The sequence below is a fragment of the Sinocyclocheilus rhinocerous genome, unplaced genomic scaffold (genome assembly GCF_001515625.1).
Source record: "Sinocyclocheilus rhinocerous isolate Xijiao unplaced genomic scaffold, SAMN03320098_v1.1 scaffold584, whole genome shotgun sequence".
Taxonomy (NCBI): Eukaryota; Metazoa; Chordata; class Actinopteri; order Cypriniformes; family Cyprinidae; genus Sinocyclocheilus; species Sinocyclocheilus rhinocerous.
Window position 1 is genome coordinate 46,408 of NW_015630348.1, and position 25,517 is coordinate 71,924.

The following is a 25,517-nucleotide window of genomic DNA, read 5'->3' on the forward strand; positions in this document are numbered from 1 at the left end:
TAGATCTGCTATGCTGCTGCTGCTACGGCAGAGCAAGTACAGAGACTTGCTACTGCCAATACATCCACAACATGCTGCTGTGAGCATGTAAGAAATATTGCTGCTGCAAATATAACATACATGAAATAACCCCCATATAGCATACATGAATCACCTCGTAGCAGATCTATACAGGTGGAACTGGGGAAGGTGGAGAGTTTCTGAAGCAAGCAGCAACTGCTATGGCAAGCACTAGTCATATATTTGAATGTTGAGCAGCGAGCTCATTGGCTACCGATACAGAAGAGAACCAATCAGCTGTGCCATGTGATAATGATGTCATTAGGTCAGATTGAGTTAGACCTATCGGACTGCGCCATCTAGAGTTTCATGCCAGAACTCTGTATTTAACCATAAATGGTCCTAGAAAAGCATCTGCTTTTTTAAAACTGCAGAATGTATTGTATTATTAATTGCTGAATTACATTATTAAAATTATGTATTAAACCTGTGAGGTTGTATAATCGAGAAATTTTACAATTTATATATTGAGGTGAAAATGGTAATTAAATTAATACATTATATTTCAGTTAAAATATATTATATATTTATATAAATATACATTGTATTTGATATATTTTTATTTAGTACAGCAGTATACTTGGAAAGAAAAAAGGACATGTAAAGATTAATTATGATGTTTTATGGTGCAAAAAGCCTTGGCTAACATTATTACTAGACCTAAAAATCGAGAAAAAAAAAAAAAAAAATTCTGTTGAAAACAACCCCTTTAAAACTATACTCTCTGATTCTGCACTGGAGGAGTGAATGATATCAGTCTCTACTTGACTCAAGTAGAGACTGATATCAAATCACTCATTACTTTCTAATATCTGGTTTGAGAGTATAAGTGAGGGCCGAAACAGGAGCAGATGTAGGGTCTGTAGGGTCATGATGGAAAAGTGGAGTCAAGATAACAATCCTGAAGCCTCTGCCTCTTCCATGTTTCCACATAAAGTCCTAACAGCCTCTGTTACACTGTCGCCAACAAGTAGCAGCAACTCTTGAGGTTTAAAATCTGGTCACAATTGTGGTCACAGTGTCTAATTCTCTTTTATTATGGTCTGTGCCTCTGTTTAATATCAGCCAGAGAAAAAGAGCAGTGGGAAATCCCCCAACGGCCCATCTGAGGTCATCTGAGCCATGGAGACCTGGCACAAACAGTGAGTGGAAGCAGCGAGTAAATGGGTTAGGCAGGTGCTGGAACTCACACCAGTACAGTAAAGCAAATTGTTCCTAGAGCAGTGGGGTGAGCTGCAGGCGTCAGGCGTAGATAGGTGGAAATAAAAGCTGCTCACTTTAATACAGCCTGGTTGTGATGGTCAGTGCTCCAGAAAAAAACCCCGGACACCAAACCCCCGCCGTATGGCACGAAGAGGGTGAGTCAGCCCATCTCCAATACAAAGAATGCCTTCAGTCTTGCCAGCTTAATTCATATTGCTTATCACCCGAAAACCCCCATGATTTCACTCTGCAGAAATGCCTTCCTTCAGCCATTTTTTCCACGGTAAAGAGATGCAGTGTTTCACTGACACTATTAAGACTGTGCAAGCCTCTACACTATTGTGGCTGCTGAATAACTGGATGCTTTGTCTGGGAATCCTCATGGAAGGGATATTAATTGGAGTGTGTGTGTCTGGGTATGCAGAAAAATGGAAGACTTCCAAGAGCTAGGGCAAAACCCTGACCTCTGACCTCTGCCTATCTGTCAACAGGCAGACACAGAGCTGAGAAGCTTGGGTGGAGCACTGACACCACAGCTCTGCTTCAAAGTCTAGTAAGCTGCTTATAGAGGCAGCATTTTAATATGCAATTTTTATATTAAATGCACACTCCTATCCTTGACTCCGAAGAGTGTTTCAAAAGGTAGATTCAAGAAAACCAATAAATTAATAAAATCCGTAATATACACTACCATTCAAAAGTTTGAAAGAAATTATTACTTTTATTCAGTAATTTCAAAAATTCTGCTCTTGTAAACTTTATATTAATTAAAAACCCTTTAAAATGTTCATGGTTTCCACAAAAATATTGATAAGCATAACCGTTTTCAACATTGATAATACAAAGAAATATTTATTGAGCACCAAATTAGCATATTAGAATGATTTCTGAAGGATCATGTGACACAAAGACTGTATGAAATTTCAGCTTTGCCATCACAGGCATAAATTACTTAAAAAAAAAAAAATCTAATCAATGCAGCTTTAGAGAGCATAAGAGATTTCTTATAAAAACATTTGAACAGTAGTGTAAGCTGATAACCAACATGTTATCATCTGCATGTCTATTGATTATAGACTAAAGTTATATTTTAAAAGTTATATCTTAAAAGTATCAGTATACCATTAGCACAGCAACATGCTAAGATTTCTCATTACATTCAATTACATGCTAAGTCCCCATGTGCTTCAAGTGATGAGCATGCGGAGTTGTCACCTATTTAGAGCGTACATAAATCACTTATGAGGTTCTGTGACTTAAAAGGCAGTTGCCTATTTAGAAGTAGACAGAACTACAGCTCACTTAGTTTTGGAACAGAGCTCATGAGTACCAATGCGAATTCCTAAGTAAGCAAAAAGCAAATTCATAAAACAGCGATAAATGTACTGTAACAGTCAGCAAGATTTAGCTTCAGATACACAACCTACAAATCAGGTTTTGAAGGTCGCTAGACTCGCTACCGTGTCAGCGCTACAAACTCTGCTTTGATTAACAGTCATTCCATCTGAACCAAGTAGATAAATCAAGCTTGTCACGCCAACACCATCTGTACCTGTAGGGTTAACAAATACATTCTGGGCTGATAACTGAGTGCATTGCCTACTTTTACAGTACATTTAGGACTTAGACCAATCAGTGGTCATTTAGCAGATGCTTTTATATAGAGTGACCTGCACTACACACATTATATTGACAGACCACCCTAAACAACCTGAGGTTAGCTAGGCACAACTGTGCACTGGCAGAGCTTAAACTCACAACCTTTATAACCACTATGCCACACAAATCATATTTAAAGCTCACTTCACTCTACACATCTCCTCGTTGCCAGAAGAACTTGTGCATGTGGTAAACAGAAAGTTTTCTAACGCTGTCAAATGGTGTCACTGTGGCAACCTCAGAACTCCACAACTTCACCATGGAAATCAGTGAGTGCAGCCTGCACTATGATTCACCGGAGACTTGTTAAAGACCTTAAATACTGACACACACCTTGTTAAACGCTTCCATTATCATGCATGAGAGTCTGGTGGGTGTGCACTGTCTAGTCCATTTCAGCTGGTTGAGTTGTCATTGGCAAGAAGGCAGATGATGCTCATAGAGATTGAATGGGTGGTCCAAGACGTAAAATGGTCAAAGCAAACAAAGATGTTTCAAAGCCAAGTCAACTCTGTAATCGCAAAAGCATGCATGCCGTGCATTTCCATTGTCAGGGCTCAAGTTGAAGTCGACAGCTGACGGGCGGTCGCATTATTGCACTAAATCCTGCTTACCCATATCCATGTATTTATACAAAAGTGGAATTCCCGTAAGCCGGAGGGAACAGGTTGCTTTGTACCGACTTGCAACCGTGACATACAACAATCAAGGCCAGACCAGGCTTGCAGATTCTGCACCAACAAGAAAACACTGTTGCTATTCATTTTGCTGATCTCAAGAACTCTGGATGAGAGCGGTAGTGCAAATTCATGTTTCATTATAAAATTTACAAGACAAATGATCTTTGTTCCTGACACTCCTAAGCTCTTCCACATGCTCACAGTCTGAAGGAAACAATAATCATGATTCAGTGCAGAGTCTTACATGAAGAGACAATCCCACATACTCAACGAGTCAGTGGGGAGAGGTAGAGCCCCCTTCACGCCTACCTGATTCTCTGGCTTCAAGCATCTTTTCTCTGTCTGCTCTCAAAACCGTCCGGAGTTTAATGATTCACATTAGAGCAAATGGCTTAACCCGTTAAAAATGCCCACAATCTAATCAGTAAACTAGACAAACCACATCAATACACAATACATTGTGAAAACTGGGAGCTTTCAAAAAGTCAACATTTGACCATGAAAGTGACCTGCTGATCACAAAAGATGATAAGCTGAATAATGTTTTGACTGTTTTTGTTCATACATTAAAGCCCAGTGTTATTTTGGTCCACGCTGATTTCCATTGTATGGTACAAGAAGATTTGGATCAACATGAGGACAATTATCTTTTTTTTTTTTTGATTGAACTGTCCCTTTAAAACCAAATCACTATATCCATATGAACCTAATAACTGATTGAAACAACAACATGATAGTCTTCACATTCCCATACACCAAGGAGACATTAAGCAGCATGATAAAAATAGTGACAGAAACAACATGCTTGCTCTGAAGGGGATGTCTGCTGGATTTCTTTTTTCTGTCCTCCGTCCCTTGTGTTTGTGTAAACACTCGCATTCTGATAGATCAGGAATTTGGCAGGGAGCGAGGAATCTTGTAAACAGTAACAGTAACCGATGACACGGCCTTCACCTTCTGCAAACAGATGAGGCAGGTGGTTCAGAAATACACCTGTGGAAACCTAATAACAGGGTGGCAAACAGAAATACTGCTGGATTTAGTGATGGACTGAATGTTTTAGGAGAAAGTGGAAGAGAGTATGTTGTTCGAACGTAAGCCGAGCTCTGCTCTGTAATTACTTGCATGTGTCTACCTGGTAGTTGTCTCTGTTTTTAAGTGTGTGTTTTATGGTGCTATACACAATCCTAGATGGCTAAGGAATTGTGTCATGAGTTAAGAGAGCTTGTCATTTATTGTAAGATAAATGTGCATGTTTAGAATGGAAACCAAATACAGTGGCATGCAAAAGAAAGGTAGACACAAAGTGTGTCATGCTCAGATAAATACATTTGCTCTTAGCTTCCCCTTACAAAGGTAATATTAACTCTTCTGCTTCTCAAAAAATAACTAATGATGTCTTACATTTTACCTTTTTAGGAATCATTAACTTTGGGTTTAGACTAGGCTATGATTTGTGAACAGGAGACCTACTAATATTTCCTTTTATCTTTGATTTGTTGTGTAAACTCAAGTCTTTTAGAGGTGGATGACTGGGGTTTAACTTTACTGGGAGCGGCATTGGCGGGAGGAACTGTACATGTACAGCAATCTGTGCCTCCAGACCAATGCCTGACCAGACGCAGCCGGTTTGTTCTGAGAGAGCCAGCAGGATTCATCTCATTGTCTCAGTGAGGGAAAGAAAAATACAAGAGCCAATGCCACAAGCAAGAAGCAGCGCTCTCATTCCTGCACCATGCCAAAACAGCAACTATCAAAACAGTAGGACTTTCAGGAGATCAAGAGAAGTACTACCGCCTCACCATAGGGGTCCTGTTAGAACTCAGCTCCTTATAAAGAGAGACTTCACTTATTATAAACAAAGAAGCACAAGAGTAAGAAAGATCTGAGAGCCCAAGTCCAAGAGAAATTGAAAACTAAACTACAAGCCTCTGAATCACTATGCCACCCACAGCAGGCTTATGTTCCAGGTGTATAGTTTCTTCTGAACGTTTGAAGTTGAGGGTCTGTATGAAATAGATTAATATTAAGTTGAAAACAGAAAATTCTTGTAGAAAATGATGAGAAACATCACATGAGAAAAACAGTTTAAAGTCAGTTCGTATAGATCTATGTGTAAAAGATAAGGCACTGCAGGAGAGCTGATGGGAAGAGTAAAGGAAATCCGACTGATAACCGCGAATCGGTTTAGTATTACGAATCGTTTGGAAACCGATTCAGCAAATCAGTAGGTATGTCATCACGTGTCATTATGCATTATTAAGTCCTAATTTTTTTTTTCCAGCTCGTTTTCGGCTATTATATTAATAAGTAACATATTTTTCGCCCCATCAGTCATCCTCGGTTCATTCGAAATGCATTTAATGTTAGCCCTCATCACGAATTGTACACATCCGAAAATGAGGTTTCAAACAGTCAGTTATTGACTCAAGAACCGCTCGAACCGATTCAGTTCGATTATTGAATGAATCGTTCAGTTTGGTTTAGTGAACTGGTTCAATTGATTCAACAGATCCGACTCAAAATAACGATTCGTTCATGATTCGAACATCGCTAATATGGAAACAGGGACGCGTTTGGTGCAGTGCACCTCCAATAACAAATAAAAAAGTGGATTTAACTGTTTACCTGCGCTTTCAAATCATTGTTACATAGTCTGTGTGCAACAAGAGCAGTCGCGGCTATGCATAAGATGACAAGTAGCCTAAACAAATGTATCCAAAAATAACAGCCTAAGCTTATCTAGCGTCATTAGGTTTCTGTTAGTTTAGGTAAATAAACTTTTCATGCAATCATTTGTGAATGATTATTTGATGTCATTTTACTCACGTTTGCCGTTTATTTCCATATCAGAAGAATCAAACAAAACTCCTCGACTTGTTGGAAACACACACTGCAGCCCGTGCACCCATCGATGTTGTGTACTTAAGCGACATACACTATCAGCATTGAAAGATTCTCAATGAAGTTACAGAGACCGACTTCACTCCATTATCCTGCTGGGTCCTAATGCTGCCTCTGACCGGGTTTGATTACAGACTGCCCCACATATCTACTGATGCCATTCATCACACAAAAACAGTTTTACAGAAGAAAACAAACTTTTATTGCAATATAAGATGTACATAGTCTGTTGAAACTGACAGATAAATAAAGTAAGGAAGGTAGCAGTAGTGATTAAAAAAGAGAGAATCAAAAATATGGTTATACTCTAGCTCTCTTCCTTCACTATGAAATTAATAGAACACTTCATAACAATCTATTGGGCAAACAAGTTGTAAACACTACACACAAAGGCAGAAAACATGATGGTTTCACCTGTTTGTCAGTGAGGTACAAAAACTACTGTCAGTATCCCTTGCCATGAAAGACCCCACGGTTACTGTTAAGTCCTAAACAAGGTTACAGTTTGTTATTTGTCACTTGCTTCAATGGTGTGATAATGTTTTTTTTTTTTCATCAAGTAATATGTGAGTGTGAACAAGTTATGTTCAATGGCCTTACAATCCATGTTTACTTCCTCTGCATTCAATTTATTACCAAATCAGGTGACATAATCACCCTGGCAACGACCCCAAAATTTAATTAACCCACTTAAAGGGGTCATATGATGCGATTTCATTTTTTCCTTTCTCTTTAGAGTGTTACAAGCTCTTGGTGCATAAAGAAGATCTGTAAAGTTGCAATAATGTACAGTATGTGGAAAATAATGTGTTTTTTTAACTTTAAACCGCATAAACACATTTCATTACACCAAATACACAAAATAATGTTCTTTTTAGCAGCATCATATGACCCCTTTAAGGTATCACAGCATTTCCTAATCCATCCTAACAGGAGTGATTAAAGTAAACTACACTATCCTAACCAACAGATCTCTTTTTAAGAGCATAACATTCCAAAAAAGAAAAGAAAAAAAAGAAAGGAAAAAAAAACATTGCACCTTAATTCTTATCTGTTTTGTCTTCATCTGTATCAGACACAAGCCATATGTATTTCTACCATCACAATTTACAATGTATGTTTCATCAATATTAGTCTAATAATCCTAAAGTCTTCTTGTGAGAAAAGTGTACATTCAGTATTCGTTACTCCTTGGAAATGACCTGAACAAAGTACAGCACCGTAGTGCTCAATTTCATCTGCTAACTTCACAAATAACAGTCAGACTTTGGTATTCATTGTCAAGCAAATCATCGCTTATTTCAGCCCATCTAAGCTTATGTAGTCCTTGAATAACAGTGAAATAAAAGGACTGAAAAATATTATTTTATAACCTTTAAAATTAATGTTACTTAATAATGTACTTGATGTAATGATGTAATAATGTACTTCCACTCTCATTAAAGTTGTATTAATCATATTTGCATTCTGTTCACTCACTTTGCTGGTGCATAAATTAATAGAGAACATAAGGCAAAATTCAAAATCCTTGAATAAGGAATCCTGATTCCTTAGTTTTGTCATTCAGAAACAAAATAAAATGTGTTCACTTTACACTCAAGTCAAAACTAAAATGTTCCCACCATTCTGTGTATCATGTTATTTATTTATGTCTTCCTTTGTCAGGTATTCTAGCCTGTCTGATCATTTATATGCCTCTGTCACAATAAAGAGTTGCACAATTTCTAGGTACAGTCCAGGCATGACTATGTGTCTGAGACACAGGATGTGTTTGTTTAGTTAGACTGGAACAGGTATTCAGGTCTCTGTGTGTGTGTGTGTGTGAGTGTGTGTGTGTGTGTGTGTGTGTGGGACAGGAACACTAGAACAGCCGGGCTTGTTTCTTCATCTCGTTCCTCTTCCACAGTGCCAGACGGTCAAACTCCACCATCGTCATCCCAAACACCTCATAGAACTCCTCAGGGGAAAGATGCCGCTAAAATGTCAAGGAAACATACTACTCAGTATATCCATCTATTCATCTGTTTTCATTTTTTGTAAGCATTTATTAAATATTGAGAGAGAGAGAGAGAGACAGAGACAGAGACAGACAGAGAGAGAGGGATAGATAGACAGATAGATAGATAGATAGATAGATAGATAATGTTCTCTTATGCTCACCAAAGCTACAATTATTTAATAAAAAATACAGTAAAACAGTAATATTGAGAAATATGACAATGTAAAATAATTGTTTTCTGTTTTAATATATATTTTAAAATGTAATTTCTTTGTGAAAGAACCAAATTAGTTTGAAATAGAAATCTTTTTGTAACATTGTAAATTTATTTATTGTCACTTTTGATCAAGTTAATGCATCCTTGCTGAATAGTATTAATTTATTAGATAGATAGATAGATAGATAGATAGATAGATAGAAAATAATTGTTTTCTGTTTTAATATATATTTAACATTTTAATTTATTTCTGTAAAAGAACAGCATTTGTTTTTAACATTGTACATTTCTTTACGGTCACTTTAATCAAGTTAATGCATCCTTGCTGAATAGTATTAATTTATTAGGTAGTAAGTATATTAAGTATTATTTTCTTTCAAACAAAAATCTTACTGACCCCAAACATATTGTAATAATATCATAAACGGTTTACCTCCAATCTAGCCCGGTCTACATCCTTTGGCAACCTGTTACGCCCCCTAGTGGTCACAATAAGTGCTTCATATGGGAAGATCTGTAACAAAAGTTAGCAGTGCATGTCATTGTAAACTTTAAACTACATAAACGCTGAAACTCATATTTATTGATTTACAAGTAATTGTCCTGACTGAAACGTTCCTTCATAGATTGGTAATGGAAAGCTAAACATTGTTCTCAGAGCAGGCTGTGCACTGGTGGACCTCCTTTTCCTCTCTTACAGTTGAAAAAGTGAAAGGAAATCACAGAGCCTCTGGCACAGTAGCTGTAACCGAGACAGGAAGCGACACCAAGCAGAACAATATAGTTCTTGACCAACCAGGAGCAAAGGGGTCAGACAAACCCCTGCCCTCTCCACGACCCCTGCAGTCTCCAACTCACTAAGGGCCAGCTGGGGAAGGACACAGTGGCCTTATGACCTGGAAGCACTAATTTGTTTCCACATGCTTTGACCAGCAGGACGTTGCTTTGACCCATCAGGGTTCATTAGACTGACATAAATCTGGGCTTTCCTCTGGAGAAGACAGTGGGCTAATGTTTCAGAGGTGCCTCTGTTTCAGGATGTTTTAGTGTCTCTCTGGGCCCCCTTTAATCCTCTGGTAATGCTAAACCATCGTCCTTACCTTGTACTCTGTTGGGGAAACAAACAAAAAAAGATTTTAAAGTCAGAACGAATTTTTGTACAAATAATTTCACTTCTAAATAAAATCTCACCTTAAAAAAAAAAAAAAACTCATTTACTTACCTCTGATTCCCCAGTTGACTTCACTGCCACTGTCATACTGATAGTAGTCTGCACTTTGTGGCTGGAAATAATTTTATAAATATAAATACATTTATATTTTTATTTTAGGTAATTATGGATAAAACATTTTTTAAACCTTTGACAAAATTGATTTTTTATTTTATTTATTTATTTAAGAGTCACTCACCATTCTCTGCTGCAAAGTTTGTCCGAGGAGCTGAAGGAAAGAGAAAGGAACATTACAATTTCTTTGGTAATCTGAAAATTTATTCTATGTAAATAATAAATGCAAATCACTAATTTGGGTAAAATAAAGCAATAGCAGTACACTATAAGAAACATTTCCCCTTAAACTAACAGTCATGCGCATAGTGTGGAATGACCTAAATATGCAGTTACTGGTACATAACGTTGCAGTTTAGACCGATACTGAGGCTTATTACTGTATGTCTGCCATCAGGTCAGACCTCTGAGTCCCCTGAGTTTTGGGACCACTGAAAAAACCATTGGAAAAGTCTCAAAACTGTCAACAAATAGAGCAGAGAGCAAGCTGCTCACCAGCCACACTAAAACAAGGCACATCAAAGTGCTCAATGAGCCTGAAGAATGCTGATGAATGGAAAAAAAAGCCATGGCAGTGTAAAGAAAAAAGGAAAAAGAGAAAAGGAGAAAGCAAGGGAAACAAAAGGAAAGTTATGGATGAAAAGGAAGCAAGTCTCGCTAAGAAACCTGACATGAAACTATATTTTGAATTATGCATTGCATTTTATGCCAGGACATTATCCGGATCTATTTAGTTAATTCAGTTAATCAATTTAATACTTCAATCCTGATCAATTTAATCCTTGCTGAATAAAAAAATAAACAATTAAACAAAATAAAATAAATTAATAAAAATAAAAATGAACTTTTGATTGGTAGTGTATTTCATTTATATTTAATGTATATACAAATTAAATATGAGATTAAATACAAAGACAGAAGTTGCTTCCTTTTCCTCATGGCTACACAAGATTATAATGAACATCCACAGTCCCAACTTTCTGGTTATGTTTTATTTATCTACGAAAACTCTTACCCACAAACCATCTAATTGTGTGGGAGTGTTTGATCATCAGCAGCATTAGGTGTCTGTCTAAACCTTCCAGGATGTCACCACTGTAATCCAGTGTATTAACTCAGTTGTATAAATTGGCTCTACAACGTCACTCCGACTTCCCCTTGATCTATTTCATGTGCTGTGCAGTAAATACCACCCATTTCTATTCATGAATAAAAGAAGACATGGGACACCAGCATGGGCTGCACCAAGCATTGTGAAGAGTAGCGATGGATATGGGGGAGGGCGAAGCAGGAATAGCGAAGCCAGATCCATGTACCGAAAGGGGAGGAAAACAGGGAACTAAAGAGAGGGAGGGGATGAAGGGAAAATTCCAGATGCTTCATGCACTTCCCCGTGAGATACACAGAAATAGAATTAAGGAGAGCAGCCCGCTCACATGCACATGAGGAGGAATGGAGAAAGAGGAAAAGGAAAAATGAGAGAAAAAAAAAGAGTAGGAGTGGAAGATGGGTTGTAATGTAGGAAAGTTATTAAGTGAAGACAGATACGCATACCAACCCCATTTATCAAATAAATATAGAAAATATTTCACTACAATGCAATGAAAATGTAAACATTATTTACTAATATATATATATAGCTAGGGATGCACTGATATTACAATTTTGGCCAACATAGATAAACAACTAATTATTTTAAAGTTATGGACAATAACTGATAAATGGCTGATATTAAAATTCTATTCTATTTTGACTAAAGAAAAAAAACTGCGCATTGGTGCATCGGCATAAAAGTTAATGCAATGCATCAGTTTAAAAAAAGTGTGCATCAGATACAAGTTGACATTTGTATCGCAATGCATCGGTTCTGCATCGCTTAAAGGGGTCATATGATGTTGCTAAAAAGAACATTATTTTTTGTGTATTTGGTGTAATGAAATGTGTTTATGCGGTTTAAGGTTAAAAAAACTCATTATTTTCCACATACTGTACATTATTGTTTCTCCTCTATGCCCCGCCTTTCTGAAACGCGTTGATTTTTACAAAGCTCATCGGTCTGAAAAGCAAGGTGTGCTGTGATTGGCCAGCTATCCAGTGCGTTGTGATTGGCCGAATACCTCAAGAGAACTTTTATAAAGAATATCTCTTTGGATTTGAGACTTTAGTCTTTGCAACTTTACAGATCTTCTTTATGCACCAAGAGCTTGTAACACTCCAAAGAGAAAGGAAAAATTGAAATCGCATCATATGACCCCTTTAAGTAAATTTATAATTTGCTATCTATCTGAACCAAAGAAATAAAAGCGAACTATTTGTACTATATTGAATTGCATAGCATACATTTTTTTTTCCATTGCATCGTATTGCATTGAATCGCATTGTGTTGAATCAAACCAAAATCAGATCGCACTGCACCATAATAGGGGTGAATCGTATCGCATTGCATTGGTAGCTGCTTCATATGTATCTTTAATATATTGTAGACTATGTATCGAGATGTGTATCGCATCGGCCTACATACATACACACACCATGCATATACTAAAATATTAGCGTGTCAGATATACAAAGGCCACATTGAGTGTTAATATAAGGAAAACATTAACAGAGAGAAGTGTGTGTGTGTGTTTGTGAAAAAAGGGCGAGAGAAAGAACAAGAACAGTTGCATGGCACTGCATCGCTGTAGTGTTGTAATCGTTTTTTTTTGTTTTTTTCTGCTGTGTCTGCACTATTCCTGAAAACCCTCAGAATTCCCTCTCCCAGCATCACAGTCCTGTATCAGCAGCATATGCTGGCTGTGTCACCGTTGACTCAAACCTGCCTTCACTCTAAAGCGTTCCAGAGCTCCACTGCCTTAATTAGATGGCTCAGTGCCACATCTTCATTGACCACACCGCCCTACACTGAATAATGAATACTCCATACTGAACGCAGGCAAAGCAACTCCCATACTGCATGCAGTCAACACCACACCGCACCTGTTGCCGTCATGCATTTTCCCCAGAGGAGACTGTGGGAAGGGAAAAGGTGGTCTTAGACAAACACAAACAGTAGGTTTGGCTTTGAAGGATCAAATGCAGTGACCAATGCGATATGCAACGCTCTGTTTTTGATGACCCTACAGCAACCCCCTCCGAACACACATCTCTGTAATCCGCCGTCATACAGCAGCTCTAGTGGAGCACTTACAGCCGTTAACTGTGTTGTTGTGGCCCATGCTGTGCAACATCTCCCTGCTCCCACTGCGGGAGTTCCGCGCGCTGCCCCAGGGGTCGTTGTCATAGGAACCGGAGCGGGCTTTCATCTCCTCCTTCAGGATCATCCTACCGATACCACCCTGAATCTGAGATGCAAAGAAATGGGAAGACAGAAACAAAAGAAATAATGAGTGAGCATCATGCGATAGTAAGAGTGATCAGTACTTGATGCTTATTGGCTAGATTTCAAACATGGTTAAATGTGAATCTCTGAGCAGACAGATGGGCTGTAACTTGATGACTGATCGCTGATTATCAAAACCAGGCGAGTTTGATCTCATTATCTAATTAACACAAGTTTAATTACTGGTTAGAGGGCATTGTGAAAATAAAGAGACAGGGTGCTTTATTGGCTTACTCTTTGAAGGCCGTGACTCCAGCCATCCTCTTCTCCACCTGATGAGTACCTTCTCCGAGGAGCACGTAAAGCTGAGAGGGAAAGAAATTGAGAGAGAAAGCGAGTGTGGGAAAGAGGAAATAATGAGTCTTGATGAAAAAAAACAACAATAGCATCTAAACGGAGATACACGGCGTGTATCTTGAATGGCAGCAAAAATATGCTATGAAATATATATATGCAATCTCTTATTAAATTTTAAACTTTCATACTTCTAATCTGCAAATCATTCTTGGCTTAGATTTAGTCAGGGATTCCAAATAAACAAGAAAACAGAAAAAAAGCCAAAAAATCTGAAGGAATTAAGATACCTTTTGATCTCAGAAACTGCACCCACCTGTCATCCTTTGGTCAAACACATTGATGGGATACAACACAGCTAATAAAATACAGCTCTTGTCCCAATTGGAAGATGCTATTGAATATTGATGATGTAATGTGTGCAAAAATAAATATAAAAGAACTCTGGGACACAACAAAATCCAAAAGTGCCTTCTTCCCTGGTTAATATTAATCACTTTAAGCATATTAGAATAGCTTCTGTATTATTCTGATTTTAGTAAATGAATGGTGTTTAGTTTGGCTTCAGATTTAGTACAGTAGATGCTCTTGTCAAATTTGATTCACACATTTAGAAAAAAAACCCTACTAAAATCAGATTAAAATGGCTATTTCTATCAAATAATTCAGTAAGAAAAGAAAATTAGCTTTTGTTGTGTTTGTTTAAATGTTCTTGACAAGTCTAGCTTTATTATTGCAAATTATGGGTATTTATAAAGCATTATTTAGTGGAAACAGGTTAAAACAAATTAAGATATTTTGTATTAAATCACTACAATGCATTAGGGACTGCTCAATAGGAAAATGAACTGCACTGCAATATAATACTCTTACGGTCCCTGTTTAGTTTTGTCGCCTTTTGGTTTTCCTTGTCCCATTTGGCTGTTTCTTAGTTTCTTGTTTGTAAGCTGTTAATTAGTTCTCCACACCTGTTCTGTGTGTTGCATTTGCTCCTACGATCTCCAGTGCTTTCTTGTTGTATAAATATATAAAAGACTGTGTGTTGGAATTCTCCTGTGTTGTGCGCTTGATTATCAGCAACATGTAACAAATACTTTATTTTTATGACATGCTAAATATATTCTAGTCACACTGACTGATTCCACATTCAGAGACTACACGATCTTTACTGGCATCCCTGTACGTGGAAACGTTTGGAATGATTGTGGTTGGTGTGAAGGACAGGAAAGTGCTGTGATGCCAGTGAACTGAACGCATAGGACATTATGAATACATTCATCACTTACATTTAGGAGAGCTGGTATAATGGTAGTAATCAGACTCTGAGTGCTGGTAGTTTTCAGGTGAGTAGGCTGATGTGAACTTGGAAGATTGGACAATGTTCTCACTGGTCTTGCTCTTAGTTGCTGGATTGCAGTGATTGTCTGTGGGAAAGAATTTCAGGATCACATCTTTGGAAAAAGCTTGTGATATAACAGCACATAGCGGTACAATCAGGCCCCCTTTACATCTAACATTTGTATGCGTTTTCAGTGATCGCACAATCCACATCAAAAACCAGCTGTAAGAGCACCCAAGATGCTTTGTGATCATGAACATTACCTACTTTTATCAGGTGCTAAAAGTAGATCTCATCACCTGATTTGAACAATATTCACAGCATTACTCCACTGAACTGCATTTGGAATCTCTTGTTTCTATTTTCAAATTTTCACTCACGTCTCGTCTAGTCTATTTTCACATGGACACACCCTTATTCACTTCTAATCCATATTAACATCTTATACTAGCGAAATGGTTTAATAAAGGCAAACACAGTAGATAAGATCAAAAATAAAATTACATTGTTTTATAATACACATTGTTTTGCATTTTGGAATTTTCCATTTTAAAAATTCTGAAGCTTTTTCAGTTCTGTGTGAACTCAACCTAGCTAATGCTTGGTGTTAAGGGGGCATCAGAAAGAAAGAAAGAAAGAAAGAAAGAAAGAAAAAGCTACAACACTCACATATAACAACCCAGAGGGAAATGACTTTAACACAATCCACAACACTCAATATAAAGCATCTGTATTCATATAAATGAGATATTGAATAAGCACAGAAAACACTTTGTATTATTAGACACGACATGGATATTGATAAATTGCCTTCAATGCTAAAGCAAAACCAGTCAAAAACAGCACTGAACTCCCATCCATATAAAACACACACAAGAAGATTCAACACAAATACAGAAGCACAGGCCTCACACAGTCCCTAATGGAAAAGACTTCACAGGGATGAGAGACGGAATGTAAGTGAGGGACTAGAGATCAATCGAACAAACACACAACCCAAAACGCAGACAGACAGATGTGCACGGGGAGAGAGAATACTTACAGAGTGAATGGTGACCGAGGAAAGTAGAGGTGGAGGGAATTTTGTATTTAAGGTGGTGAGGGGGAAAAACAGGGAAAAAAGAATAAGGGAAGAAATATTTGCATCCCATAGAGTCTTTAGTGAGATTTTAAGTTTGGTACCCATATGGCAGAGAAGCAAATTATCTGCATTACAATAGTATGAGTCTTTTGCACAAACACAGCTAGACATCTACAACAATATAACACTTTTCACTTACACATGCAGATCCACCATATGGGTAGCAAAATATTCCTTGTAAAGTGCTCATTACAGGCTTGTGACACGAGGATAAACACAAACACACACTTGACTACACAAAATGTAGGCTCTCAGAGATAGTTCTGACCTTTCTTAGACAGAACTTGATGGACTGTGCAAGTATCTGAATTGGCCAGTAAATAAATCTGCAGCATTAGTGCAGCTCTGTGCAAAACTCTGAAACAAATTCATCTCCCTTATGCACTCTAGATCTCTGTTGTTGTGTACTGTCCATGCTAATTGGCAGGCCTACATAGAATCTCTGCCAGAAGCTTTGAAGAACTCAAACAGCCAAACAGTCATAATTCACAAAGTTTTATAATCCCCTGCACCCTGTGTGCTTGTCTTTTAAACATTTTAGCTAATTTGATGCTGTCAGCAACCAATAAATGTCTAGCACGCTCTATTCCATTTAACACCATTTAGTATACTTAGATTGATTCCACAGATTTTATCCCTCAAAAAGGGTCAGAACTGCACAGAAAATGTCTGAAGTATTGTAACAACTATCATTCAAACTATTTTGCACATTCATAACACGTTTAAAGCCATTTCACAATCTCTCCTAAAGAAAATGTGGACAAAGATTATATCTGGGCCTATAGATACAGTCATGGTCAGAATTATTGGCACCCTTGGTAAATATGATCAAAGAAGGCTGTGAAAATAAATCTGCATTGTTAATCATTTTGATCTTTTATTTTAAAAATTCACATAAATCTAATCTTTCATTGGAGAATAAGAATTTAAAATGGGGGAAATATCATTATGACATAAATGTTTTTTCTCTAATACACATTGGACACAATTAACGGCACCCTTTTTATTCAATGCTTTTTTAAACCTCCATTTGGCATAATAACAGCTCTGAGTTTTCTCCTATAATGCCTCATGAATAAATGGGAAAACAAAGTAACTTGCATTACTTAATTGAAAAAGTAAAATTTCATTGTAGATTTAAAAGTAATATGTTACTTTACTAGTTGCACGAAAAAAAGTAATCTGATTACGTAACCTGTGTTACTTGTAATACCTCCAACACTGATTATTATTATTATTATCCTTATTTTTTTTGTTCCTGATATATACATAAAATACATCACTTTTTTGGTGGGGGGAAACATTGGCATGGCAAAAAATCTAAACTGTTGAGCCCAGACGAAATCCTTAATGTTGAGCACTTTATTACCCATAAACCCACTTTATCATCTTTATAATATATCAGGTATAATTGTATTATTTATCACTTTGTTGTAATCAAAAATAAGGATAATAATTAATCCTACCGAAAATGGCACAAGCCTGTAATGCACACACATACAGGTGCATCTCAATAAATTAGAATGTCGTGGAAAAGTTCATTTATTTCAGTAATTCAACTCAAATTGTGAAACTCGTGTATTAAATAAATTCAATGCACACAGACTGAAGTAGTTTAAGTCTTTGGTTCTTAATTGGGCCCAATTTGGACATTTTCACTTAGGGTGTACTCACTTTGGTGGCCAGCGGGTTAGACATTAATGGCTGTGTGTTGAGTTATTTTGAGGGGGCAGCAAATTTACACTGTTATACAAGCTGTACACTCACTACTTTACATTGTAGCAAAGTGTCATTTCTTCAGTGTTGTCACATGAAAAGATATAATAAAATATTTACAAAAATGTGAGGGGTGTACTCACTTCTGTGAGATACTGTATATACACAGTATATACACACATAAATACACACACAGACACATGCAGTTAAGGGAAAGATGTACTATTGCTATTGTTGAGTTAAAGGGGTTAGAGTTCATGACATTTTGAAGACATACTAACCAATGTACTTGACAAAAAGTTGTGAAGATTGTAATTTTATGAATGAACAGACAGAGATATGCACATAAACAACCATCTATCAATGATCCGCCACCAATAATTAACAGAAGCAGTCTAGGGATTAACTAGTCCTTAAAGTACATAAAATGCAACATTTAATATGTTATCAGCTGTCAGAGAAACAATATGGCTGCCATTTGAACTCTGTGAACCTCTGTAGGATGTTTAGGCTTTCACACTTGCTCATTTCATGCTTAAACAGGCTTGCCTTCCTAACAGCAGTTTCTCAACAGGGTTGATCTTAACTTAGCGTTCAGTGGTGCTTCTCTGTGGCATCTAATGCGGCCACTTCCCAGTAAATCTAAAGCAGAGGGGGGACATGGCAAGCTTTAATCATGCCTCAGCAAGCCTCATCCTTTTTTCATCACCCTCCTTTAAGAAGCAAGGATGCGTTCGTGCCAGTTCTACATTCTTCTGTCATGCAAGGAACGGAAAGCAGGAGGCACTCTGTATTTTAATATAAGGCGTTTTTCTTCCTCATTTGCTCACTACTTCTCTTAAAGGCTTTTAGACTAAAGGGTCTGTGGAGGACACTAACACTAATCAGACACATCTTTCCCATGAGCCCACACAGCCTCAGGACTGAGCGTGAGGGAAAACAGGCCGGGGCAGGCGGAGCACACTATACCATGTCTCTTATAGATGGGAGGCTTCCTGTAGATATTGGGCTCCCCTGTGGCTGAGAAGAAAAGGAGAGATTAGTAATAAAACATGGAGGACATGTAAGTGACAGGCAGAAGTAAGCACGGGGCAGGATATGTTTTTTTGTTCTTCCTCTTCAGGCTTCCAGGGACCTTTAAGGTAAGGTAGGGGAGAGTGGAACAGTTGAAGAGAACACAAAAATGGAGTAGAGCCATACTATAGATGTATAGTATAGACAGAGTCAACAGTTACAGGGACTTTGATTCATTAACAAGACTTTAAGTTATAGTCAAATATACTGCTGGATGAATATGAAAGTGATGACAGCAGCCAATGAGGTGTAGAGGCCTGGCCTACCTGGCACATGGAAATGCTTGGGAGCTTGGTTTGTGGTGGGCGTGCTGGACCGGGCATCTAGCTGATTGTAATAGGGTGAACTTCTGCCACTCTCAGTGCCTGCAGCAAGCCCCAAGCCAATGACAGTAACAGAACCAGAGCATGAGTGCACACGTCCTGTGCGCCCTAACTACACACACTCAATCATCACACCGGCGATCATCAGATCAATGATCCAAGATTAGCCAGGCAGGGACAGTATGCATTTCAAAACAGAAGAAAAGACATACTGTACCAGACAGAGGGGTGCATAGGATGTGGGTGGAATGGCAAGACAGGCTCCCAAATAACATATCCCACATGAAAAGCCTATATAGCTTATTTTGATTAAAGTCAACATGAAATCTCTTATTGTGGTCTTACTGTAAATAATTCACATTCTCATCATTTAAAAAATGTAATTCATCAAAAAATTTTAACTTTTTGGGTGACATCACAACTCGAAGAGCCAATCAATTCCAGATGGATAAAGTCCTGTCTTTTCCAGTGTGTTTCATTAATTTAAATAAAACAAAAATAAAGAAACCAATGAAAACTGAACTAACTGAAATAAAATAAGTTTAAGCTGAAGCACGAAAAGCACTAAAAGGCTACAAGTGAAATAAAAATGAATTAAATGAAGCTAAATAGAAATACAAAAATAACAATAATTATAACTTCTTTATTTACTTCTAAAAAAAAGTCACAATTCATGTTGACTTTAAAATCATTATCAGTCACTACACTCTACAAAGGGTACAAAAGCTGTCACTGGGGTGGTACGGTTTCAAAAGGTATTCCTTTTTACCATATTTACCCCTAAAGGCTGCATAACGATACCTTAAATGTACATATAAGTATCTAAAATGTACAGTTTGCAAGGGTACTGCCCCAATTAAAGTTTTTGTACCTTTTTTTCTGAGTGTTTGCTATGTAACTGGACACCACATTTTATAAAACGTATAAAGAAGGCAAAGCAAGAAATATATAGTATATTTTTCCAATATACTGCATATTCAGTATAGTTCTCAAGCCATTCCTGCTGAAAAGACCAGCTTAGACCAGTATGCCGGTTCAATCTGGTTAGCACTGGTCCACTATCCATGTTGTTTACCAGCAACACATGCTGGTCAACTTGCATAGTCTTCTGATGAAGCTGAAAGCTGGTTACACCAGCATCCCATATATCAGGGATGAGAGTGTATTTTTTGTTATTGTACTGCTCAGCAGAAGGGACTCACCATATCTGTAGTAGTGCTGTGGAGAGCGGGGCGTGATGGGAGACATGCCCTGTCTGCTGTAGGTGGGGGAGTCTATGTACCCCGGACTGGAGGATCTTCTCATCCTTATGTCCATACTATCATACATGTCCTAGTCACATAAAATGTCATTATTCATTACTATGAGTGTGAGAATCTCTCACTTTATTTACTCAGTGACCAAAATGATTCATAGAGCAACAACTGTCAATTTAACACACTTAATCACACACTTATGTGCTACTTTAGACAGATTGATAACTTTTTTGCAAAATATATTGCTGTTAACTGTTGACTCATCTAGAAGTTGACCGATATGACTTTTTCAGGGTCGATGCTGATTATTACAGATCAAGTAGACTGATAACCGATATTTTGAATTGATATACTGTATATATATATATATATATATATATAATATTAATGTCAAAATTAATAATAACAAGGGCTCTGACAAAAACTTTCTTTAAATGCTTTTAAATTATTTTATCGACAAATAGGTTTTGAAAATGACCAATACTGATAAACCATAAAATGCTTCATATCGGTGCCGATAATCGGTCGACCCCTAGACTTAAAGTAAATTTAAGTCAAAACTTCTACCTGAGAATAAGGGGAGAGCGTGCCCAAGGACTGTGGAGACAAAAAAGGAGAAAGAGTCAGTACAACAGTAAATCAGAGATAAACCTTTAGTCTCTTCCTCCATGACATCTGATGTGTAAGGGAAGTGAAAAGAGCAAGGGGGCGGAGGTGAAGGAGCCACTGTGATCAGACCAACCTACTCTGTATCTCCTCAACATTATCTACTCAGCAAGCATAAATTCAAGAGATAGCTCACCCAAAATTGAAGATCTTGTCACTTATTCACTCTCATGTCATTCCAAACTCTATAATTTTTCTTCTATCAACAACAAACAAAATTATTAAGGAGTTTGTGGTCACCGTTTACTTCAATGTAAAAACCAGAGCAGCATCGACATTCTACTAAACATCTCCTTTTGTGTTCAACAATCATCATATGGTTTTGAAACATGAGGGTGAGTAAATGATTTTTTTTTTTTTTTCATTTTTAGGTGAACTATTCCTTTAAGCAACATCACATAATTCGCTAGCATTTTTGAGAGAGCTTTCCAAAAGCAAACTAAAGCAAGGTGGCTCAACCAAATTCACTATCAATAGTGGGAGAAAGGCACAAACATAGTACTTCAGCAAACAAAAGCATACAGCCAGCCAACGGATGCAACATAAATGAGAAACTCAAAGCTAAGCTCGGCTAGGACCAGGCCAGTAGATCTGGCGACAGGGGGAGACATGCTAAAAGTAAACCCAGAGTGGCTCTAGTGGTCCTCTAGGGCAGTATACCTCCCCATAGCTGAGACGCTCTAGCCTGTCGTCGGAGCAGTATCTGTGACTGGGCTCATAGGACCAGAAGTCTGGCCTCTGCACTTCATAAATGGCTTTAACCTTAGGCAGCGCTGCCAAGTCTTTGTAATCAAGGATCTCTTTCTCCATTTTTGCCTGAGGAGAGGGACACACGACAGATACACACACTCACACGTCAAACGCAATGAGCAGCAATGACAGCAATGATGACAGGCGTCGACAACATCAACAACATAATTAAGTGTGGGAATAAGCCTGCGGCACAGTTGGAACACTTTAAAGCAAGTGCTGTTAGAATACAATTGAGCTCATGATTGAAACTGTAATGCAGCACATAAATGCTATAAGAATGTCATATTGAATTTGATAAGACTGCTTATGACTTTTTTTTGGAGTGAGTATAAAGTCCTTTGTTAACCCTTTAACACTTTTAGGTTAGTGCCTTCCTTTACAAGTAGTCCCAGATAGTATTTTAAGGTTTTGCTTCTATTTGAATCTTATACATGTAGAGTCTCACGCTTGACCTTCAGCAGAGTATGGACCTGCAGGCCTTGACAGCACATATGCTTACACGGCGTTATGCATACATCAATCACACACAGCACAAAGGTTACACACTCGGGCCGGCCTTTACTTCCACATGTGATGTTAATGACTGCACCACTGCAGAACGCACACAAACACATTATGAACAAGCCAATAAACTCAAGCACGAGAGCCATCCATCTTGGGATGACCAATAATGTATACATTTATGTATTTGACAGATGCTTTTATACAAAGCAACCTTCAGTGCATTCAAGCTACACATTTAATCAGTTCATGCATTCTCTAGAAATCAAACCTGTAATTTTTGTGTTTCAATTGCCGTGATGTACTAGTTGAGAAACTACAGAAATCTTCATGGCACTTTACACTACCACTGCAGCATTTGGGTTCCGTAAGATTTTTTAATGCCTTTAAAAGAGGCCTCTTACACTCACCAAGGCTGGATTTATTTGATCAAAAATACTGTAATATTGTGAAAAATATTTGTATAACTTAAAATAACTGTTTTCAATTTGAATATATTTTTAAATGCAATTTATTCCTGTGAAGGCAAAGCTGAATTTTCAGTAGCCATTACTACAGTCTTCTGTGTCACAGGATCCTTCAGAAATCATTCTAATATGCTTATTTGCTGCTCAAGAAACATTTCATATTATTATCAAGGTTGAAAAGTATTTTTGTGTTTTTTAGGATTCTTTGATGAATAAAAAGAATAGAAAGAAATAGAACAGCATTTATTTGAAATAGAAATCTTTTGTAACATTATAAAAGCCTTTACTGTCACTTTTAATCTGTTTAATCTGTTTAACCTTACTGACCCCAAACTTTTAATGGTAGTGTAAGTCAAACGTTGTAACAAAAAAAGAACAGTTCATTCAAAAATGGATGTTCTGTCATTATTTATTTAATCGATTTTGGTAAATTGGTGTTTTTGTGTTCCACGAAAGAAATTCAGTCACACAGGTTTGGATCAACATTACAGTGAATAAAAGATGACTGAATTTTCATTTTTGGGTGAACTGTCCCTTTAACTTGTACCTAAAATTAACATGAACACATTATGTCAAAATAATGACTAAAATGATCATAATTTCAAAATCAAATGTTCTGATTTTGTATCATTTACAGCTCTGTTGTCTTCATTCAGGCTGGACAGCGACTGGCTACTTACACATATAACTCTGCTGGGTGAACTAATGCTGGAGCCTGGTGGAGAGATGGAGGTTTCTGATGTGCGCCTGAGCTGTAAAATGAAAAAAGAAAACAGAATAGCTTCAGAGTGAGATCTGAAGGCATTTTAAAAATCATATAACTGTTAAAAAATACATTTACTCTCAGTTTCCTCTCTGCTCGCGATGCTTGTTTACACACAGGATGCCACACCTCTGAACCTGAGAAACACAGCCAAACAAAGAGGAGAGATGGAGGTTTCTGATGTGCGCCTGAGCTGTAAAATGAAAAAAGAAAACAGAATAGCTTCAGAGTGAGATCTGAAGGCATTTTAAAAATCATATAACTGTTAAAAAAATACATTTACTCTCAGTTTCCTCTCTGCTCGAGATGCTTGTTTACACACAGGATGCCACACCTCTGAACCTGAGAAACACAGCCAAACAAAGAGGAGGAGAATGTTAGATACAACGCACAAAACTTCTAATCCAGCTATGTGTTCATTCAAGACACCTTAAAATGACTCCATTTAAGACATGAAAAGAAGGGATTATAAAATTAAGCCACATGGATTTTTTAAAAGAAATACTTTTATTTAGCAAGGACACATTCAATTGAGACACAAAAGTGGCCTTTACATTGTTACAACAAATTCAAATAAATGCTGTTCTTTTGAACGTTCTGTTCATCAAAGAATCCTGAAAAAATCATCACAGTTTCCACAAATATCTTAAGCAGGACAATGGTTTCAACATATTTCATTTAAAATATTACTGTTTTACTGTATTTTCGGATAAAACAAAATGCAGACTTAGTGAGAATAAGACACTTCGTTCAAAAACATTTAAAGATCTTACTGAACCCAAACTTTTAATTGGTAAGATTTAAATCATATTTCTACATTCATAATCTGATTTATATTATAAACTGAAAAGATTTTTTGAGTAGACACTGGCGCCATGGCTTTTTTGAAGAAAATGTGGACCTAATGGACTTGCACTAAGATTTTTATTGTACATTTTATTCAGTTTGGCATCTTAGACCTGCCTGCCAATCACATTCCTCCTGACCTTAGTGGTGAGTTTGAGATTTGGAAGCAGATGGATAACTCAAGCTAAGGCAAATACATTTTAACGTAATCACTCTATGAGAAGAAAGGCCAGAGTGCAGTCATTCAACTGTAGTATTTTCAATTTCAGATTGATGGGTTTTTTAATCCGATGCTCTGTCTCTGGCTGGCTCATTCTCTCCCTTTCTCGTTCCCAACGTACCTCTCTATTTTTTGCATGATAGTAATGTGCTGATGGCCGGCTCTGCTGACTTTTAAATGCATTTACCTCGAGGCGTGTTCGCTAGCCTGTAACACACTTACACATCTCAGCGCTGAATGTGAAACAGAACAGACAAACACAGAAAAAGACCTGCGGTGCATTCTAATGTCCACCAGCCGCTGGCACTGGAAGTCATATGAGCGATCACACAGTTTCACAGAGGAAATCTACTGAATGGGGCATTAAGATAGATCAAGATGAGCCTCTATGACTCTTTGGGGAATAACACGAGTTTCTTCATTAAAGTCTTCTAACTACAGCCTTTATCTCCCACATGAATCTTGCATATTGTTCATGATGTTCTGGAAATGAAGCTAATGTTGAAAGATTGTCATGGAATATTGTAAAAGAGCTCTTTTATTAGTAAAGTGCTCATCTGCTCTGTCACAAGGATGAACTTTTGAACTTGAATGACCTTGTGAATGACACATACACATGATTAAATTAAGTGTAATTTGAGAATTTTGTTAGAGTATCTATAGAGCTTTTAAATATTTCTAATGTTTATTTTTAGAAAAAAAATATATTAAAAGGGTTTTAAACTATAGTTAGACATGTTCCCACATTTTGGTAATTACAAAGCTCATA

General features: G+C 37.3%; 2 protein-coding genes across 2 annotated transcripts in view; both read right to left on the minus strand.

Annotated features, from left to right (window-relative positions):
• LOC107740090 (actin filament-associated protein 1-like 1) overlaps positions 1–6,591 on the minus strand; it is a 32,114-nt gene extending 25,523 nt beyond the window's left edge. The window contains exon 1 of the mRNA XM_016552373.1: positions 6,432–6,591. Within this exon, the coding sequence (XP_016407859.1) occupies positions 6,432–6,450 (19 nt within the window). The 5' untranslated portion in view covers positions 6,451–6,591. The remainder of the gene's footprint in view (positions 1–6,431) is intronic.
• Positions 6,592–7,496: 905 nt separating this feature from the next.
• The window catches only part of LOC107740168 (actin-binding LIM protein 3-like), a 67,827-nt gene continuing 49,806 nt past the window's right edge, over positions 7,497–25,517 (minus strand). The window contains exons 8-22 of the mRNA XM_016552514.1: positions 23,966–24,024; positions 23,600–23,671; positions 21,859–22,014; positions 21,100–21,129; positions 20,479–20,608; positions 19,220–19,318; positions 18,849–18,899; positions 14,970–15,089; positions 13,624–13,694; positions 13,198–13,351; positions 10,128–10,161; positions 9,945–10,012; positions 9,823–9,830; positions 9,156–9,236; positions 7,497–8,481 (exon numbers count right to left, since the gene is read on the minus strand). Of these exons, the coding sequence (XP_016408000.1) occupies positions 8,368–8,481; positions 9,156–9,236; positions 9,823–9,830; positions 9,945–10,012; positions 10,128–10,161; positions 13,198–13,351; positions 13,624–13,694; positions 14,970–15,089; positions 18,849–18,899; positions 19,220–19,318; positions 20,479–20,608; positions 21,100–21,129; positions 21,859–22,014; positions 23,600–23,671; positions 23,966–24,024 (1,247 nt within the window). The 3' untranslated portion in view covers positions 7,497–8,367. The remainder of the gene's footprint in view (positions 8,482–9,155; positions 9,237–9,822; positions 9,831–9,944; positions 10,013–10,127; positions 10,162–13,197; positions 13,352–13,623; positions 13,695–14,969; positions 15,090–18,848; positions 18,900–19,219; positions 19,319–20,478; positions 20,609–21,099; positions 21,130–21,858; positions 22,015–23,599; positions 23,672–23,965; positions 24,025–25,517) is intronic.